The 5,794-nt window shown below is 34.8% G+C and overlaps 1 protein-coding gene across 1 annotated transcript; it reads right to left on the minus strand.

Moving 5' to 3' along the window:
- Window positions 1–2,958: 2,958 nt before the first annotated feature.
- LOC149165008 (laccase-23-like) lies at window positions 2,959–4,758 on the minus strand. The gene is made up of 4 exons (XM_089429681.1): window positions 4,680–4,758; window positions 4,007–4,106; window positions 3,760–3,895; window positions 2,959–3,246 (listed from the first exon to the last, which is right to left on the minus strand). The coding sequence occupies exons 1-4, from the start codon at window positions 4,756–4,758 to the stop codon at window positions 2,959–2,961; spliced, it is 603 nt and encodes a 200-aa protein (XP_089285807.1).
- Window positions 4,759–5,794: the final 1,036 nt, after the last annotated feature.

The following is a 5,794-nucleotide window of genomic DNA, read 5'->3' on the forward strand; positions in this document are numbered from 1 at the left end:
TTCCAATGACCCTTATTTTTGTCAAAATTAAAAATTGTCAGTTGTTTCATAAAAACAAATATATATATATATATATATATATATATATATATATATATATATATATATATATATATATATATCTATATATATATATATATATATATATATATATATATATATATATATATATATAATAGGGGTGGTGGGCTTCCACCCCTACCACCCATGCAAGAGGTTAACATATTAAAATATATATCAAAACCAAAAAGTGGTCGGCAAGTCACCACCCCTGCGGAAACCCACTAAATATAATGTATATATAATCTATTGGTCATGCCGATCGCTCGCAGACTTGATCTCACCTCTGAAGAACGACACTTGTCACAATACGAAGCTGGGGGGCTTGAACTAACCCAACCAGTCTCGCTGACCTACCTCCTAGATTCCTCCACATATCTAAAGATGTCATATCATTTAAAGAGATAAACCAACATTCTAGAAATAATGTAATCCCATGCCAATAACTAGTGGGTATATTTTGAATGCGGTCTTCTCCCCAAACAATCCGTCAATTTACTGCTAAGCCCAACAGGCCCTTTTTTAACTCTAGCCTCCAGTACATTATTTAAACATCTCATTTCATTCGATCAACAGAGAGGCTAGGATGGTGTACTGCAGAACGAGGAGCGGGTAGAGGATGTGGAACCCTAAACCAAGGGAATCTTGAGATTCCAAAAATATCCCTTGGAGTGCCATATGTGACGTTCTCATAATTGGACAAGTTTATAATAAATTTTGCATGTTTTCATGCCACGAATCTAGTGGTGATGTCTGTTTCTTCAGCTAAGCTCTCCATTTTCAGACCATCTTCTCGATTGGAGGTATAAAGGTGATTTTTGTAAAGTTGCTTGTAACTGATTTCTTTGATGCCAATTAAGGAAAGAAGGCATCCCCGCTATTGAGCAAGGCCCGAAGATGTAGCCCACATTGGGTGAACTGGGTAATAAAATAATTGTCTTGATCTCATGTTTTCTTATGTTTTTCTACTTCTTTTCATGGGGTTTAAGTTTCATGGTTAATATTCTATTTTATATGCAATTCTAAATGCATCCTTAAAGTTAAAGGTCTAGATCACTTGTACATTTCTAATATACATTTTCTTTCCTTTACTTAGTTTAGTAGTCTTTCCTTATTCTCTAGCAAGATTTGTTTATGAGAAAAGTTTCCTTTGTAGGTATTCCAATCTTATCTCTTATGGGAAGTGTGGTTGTATAATTTTTGTTGGAAAGAAAATACATAGTTGTTATCCTTCTACAATAGTTAGATCTTCAATTAGCCTTCCTTTTTGCATCTCTATTTTCTACAATTGATAATTTGTTTAGTAGTATTTTCAAGCATAAAATGCATAATATTTTTTGTGTGAAAGTAAGACAACTCAGTTACAGGGTTCATAACTATCATTTCCAGTTTTATCATCAACACCCTCCTTCCCTCCTCAATAAATTTCTCAAAAAGATTGTTCAGGAAGAACTCTTTTCAAATTTGTTAGAGGCCATTGTTTGCATTTCTCCTTGTGAAAGATGGGCTCTTGAGGGGAAGTAACCTTTGAAAGGACCTTATACACCCTTTGCTAGCTGGTGACACCTTTCCTCACCTTGAAACCACCTTTTAGGTCCACAGAATGTTGTGATATCATATCCTGTAGCAAAATAGGGAAATCTTGTAGCACCGTGTACTAATCCCACAACACTACACATAAACCCTCCAAACTCGAGAAGAACTTCCCTATGGTCTTGATTTTTTCATATTACCCCTATAACATGACTCCTAGGCTTTGAAACCAGGCTTGAGAAAGATTAGAGACCACTTATGACTTGCTTCTCCATCACTATAATTCATTTCTGCAATTAGGGCTAGTAACGAGGTTCAAGATATTGAATGATGCAGGGATGGTTTACATGGTTACTTCTTCAATCATTTAATAAAATTTGCAAGTAGAGTATAATATCTTTTGAATATAGTCATTTATGATTTATTTGATGCTCTTTGCTTTATATAGCTACACTATGTTTGTTTCCTCTCTCTTTTGTTTCTTGCAATAGATTAGGGTTTCCATTTCAAGCATTTCATTTCTAGCAATCAGATTAGAATAGACTTTTATTCAATATTTCCAATCTTGCAAGTAGAATATAATTTCATTTTATCCAACATTTTCATTCCTACAGGTAGATTAGAATTTTCTTTTATGCAAAAAAAAATATTCCTACAAGTAGATTAGCATTTTTTTTCATGCAACATTTTAATTCTTGCATATAGACTAGAATTTCTTTCTATTCAACATTCTTTCCTTCTTGAAAAATTTAGATTTGGTTTGTAGAATGGTTTTTGTACACCTTGGTTTGATTAACTAACTTAGAGCACTTTGAGTATAAGTTAACTTACTATGCATACAACATTGTCAGCTCTTAAGTTTGTATGAATCCCACATTGATATATTAAAGATGGTAGTTGTGGGAGTTTCAACATTTTTGTTTAAATACGAGAGCTCATCAATTTTTCACACCATTGTCTGGGAGGTGTCCAAAAAGGTCTTGTTTTTGCTTAGAGATGCTTTATTTTTCTATTTTATTTCGTTAAAAACAAGAATAATTGTGTTTCCTAAGTTTTTGTTTATCTAAAAATATCCAAGAAAGAAAAGAGAGAGAAAAACACAAAAAATTAGAGATAACCTAGGGAAATTTCTTCTAAAAACCCCTAGTCCTACAAGCATTCCACCATCACTCCTCTTTTCATCACTCCTCTTTTGGTCACTGTGGACCTCCTACTATAACCACAAAGGAATTGGAAAACTCTTTAGGTGAGCCTCCATAAATCTTTGAAGAACGCCTAAGAGAGGAAGGACATATATAATATGGTTAAAACCAAAAAGCCTAAGCTCTTTCCTCAGGAATTCAGGCTTCATAGCCCTCTTCTAAATCAAGCAACAACTACGGTGTCATTGTAGTATGGAATATTACGAAAAATGGGACTCCTAAAATTTTGATTCCCAATATACTCTACAATACCAATAGTCATGGTATTAGCAAATAAGCCCGTAGGAAGATTACTATATGGTCGAGTGGCCTTATAGTATTTTCCGACGCCCTGGTTGATTGTGACAATAATATCTGTATTTTGGCCGGGAGATACCACGAAAACATTTGTTCTATAGGGCTTGGTGTAGGAAGCATCAACGACTACAGTCGTAAATTCATGGCCTGCTATCTGAAAAAAATGTGCATTATTAAGTGTCGCATTAACAATCCTCAGAAAATATGTTTATCCATTATGTAAAGAGAACCGAAACATTTTTGAACCAAAAGCCTTTAATTAGTTTCTAAGCCATTTTTTAACATTACTAGTTAGAGAAGGGATCTACGTCTATATAAACTTAATACCCGATGTAGAGCAGGAATATAGTTCTATATAAACTTAATACCCGATGTAGAGTAGGAATATAGTTCTATTGGTTGTCCATTTATGGTGAAGGCATTTCATAACTTAGGTGGACCACCTATGAGAAGTGCTTCATTTATAACTTCAATGGGGTTACTGTTCCACCATTCTCCTGTTAAATCACATGATCTCTTTCTTTCAATCAGTATGAACCATCCAAATCTGATAGGAAAGTAGGCATTTATGTATTGAATTTCATAACAACTTATTACCTATAACTATGGGAATGTCCCCATCGGTTTTAGGAAAGGGATAAAAGCTTCCTATTTTAGGATATATTACAATATCTCCATTCACCATTACTTGGAGCCATGAGATATGAGCATGCCACCACAAGATTCCTTTCTGTCTAGTAATTATGAATTTGTGAGAATAATTTCCATTGGACCAACATGTACGTAACCACCTCACTCCATGCCTGACACATATTGATAAACGACAAGTATTATAATCAAACATATCAATATTTATATTAATAACAGATCATGTACTATTCTCGAATGTTCTCAACGAGTTTGAATGGAAATACCAATGAACAGTGGCATTGTACTCGGCATAGTTAATAACTTTAATAATAACAATGTCCCTGGCTGAGCCATGAGGTTCTACTGCAGCTAAAAGGACATTCCCTAATATACAATCAACAAGGATGTCTGCTATGGCAAACTTCATGTATACACAGTGGGTATCAAAACATAGTGAAGCTCTAGGAATTTCATATTTGAGTTTCTTATTTCCTAGGCCTACAACTTCTCTTTCAGCAGAGACCCAATATTTCGCTAGAACATTTCTGATGTTAAGAATATTAATATTTGCACTAGAATCTAATAATGCAGTCATGAAAAATATCTGGCCTTGGATACATATTTTTACCTTGACATGATGTTGCTGATATGTGATGGTAAACAATCTCATATCTTGAAAGCCAAAATTTGGGTCTGACCTTCCTTCAGCAACTTGAATTTCTTGACTATAGGCTGCTGTGTTCCAGGATTCTTCTTCTTTTTCTTCTTTAATCTCCTTGCCTTTCTTAATTTCTGCAATTTGAGCTTTGATTGCAGAAATCTCTGCTTTGAGTTGGTGAATTTCACCACTCACTTCTCCCAAAGTCAGGGATCTTACTTTCCCTGGTTTCTGGTGATGCATTTGGAAAGATTTAGTGTTCCTTTCATAGGATGCATCGACAAACAAAGGTTTCTTACCTGATTCTTTTGAAGCTTTTGATTTAAGCTGATCTGTGAATGCTTCTATCAGGCGGTTCTTCATGGCTCCATCTTCCATTGTCCTGATATGAGATAAAATCTTCATTTCTGCCTCTTCTTCAGCAGATGCCATTAGGACTTTTTCTTTAGGAGGCTTTGTCCTTTCTTCCTCTTCGCTTGAACTGTACAAAAATTCAGAGTCATCTTCATAAAATATATGACATGCACATTCTTATGAATTAGAGCAAGAAAATTCAGATGATTCAGAATCAGAATACTGGCACATATTAACTTGAAATTATTCTTCTGAAGTGCTAAAAGAATCAAGAGATGATTCCTCTAATTGGTGTTGCTGGGCTGAGTCTTTGATAATAAGATTTGGGCACCTTTCTGTAACATGGGTCTTTGATTTACATCTCAGGCAAAAGATTGGGCCTGAATGCTCTTTCTTAACCTGTTTAGCTTTTTGAGCATAAACAGCTGTCTTTTTTCCCTTATTAAGCTTTGATTCTTCCCCTTGGGGACATCTTGAAGCTGTATGCCCAGTCTGGCCACACAACCAGCAAGTAATTTTGTTCCATTTTTCTTGCTTGGATGTATGCAAATGGATGTCAGAAGGAGTATAATAATGGGTTTTTGGGATATATTTGTAGTGACCCTTCTTTTTATGGCTTTTATCCCTTGTAGAATACTTCCTTTTATTTTTTGGATAATTCCTTCTATTCTTGTAGAAAGTCTCTTTGAATTCTCTTTTGGCCCTTTTCCTAGACTTTCTCTTTTTGACCAATGGGTCATCTATTGTCAGTCCATATTTGCTGCAAATGGACTTTCTATCTGGTAGTCTGGACAATTTTTCTAAAGACTTGTTCACCTTTGAACTGGTACAAAGACTTACCAGTGTCTTTGTAATATGGGAATAAATTTCTCCCCATGTATAAGACTCAAAAGGCAACTGAAAAATTTCTTGCAATCTAATATAGTCAACAAATCTAGAGGGTAGAGCAGCTAGATATACCTGCTTCCAAAGCAAGTTTTTGGAATCTTTCACCTCATAGATTCGCTGCATCCAATCTCTATGAAAATCATCAAATTGAGACATCTTATGACATTTGAGG

The sequence above is a fragment of the Pinus tabuliformis genome, chromosome 5_1, assembly GCF_031772625.1.
Source record: "Pinus tabuliformis cultivar Carrire ecotype Pingquan chromosome 5_1, CPIR1, whole genome shotgun sequence".
Lineage (NCBI taxonomy): Eukaryota > Viridiplantae > Streptophyta > Pinopsida > Pinales > Pinaceae > Pinus > Pinus tabuliformis.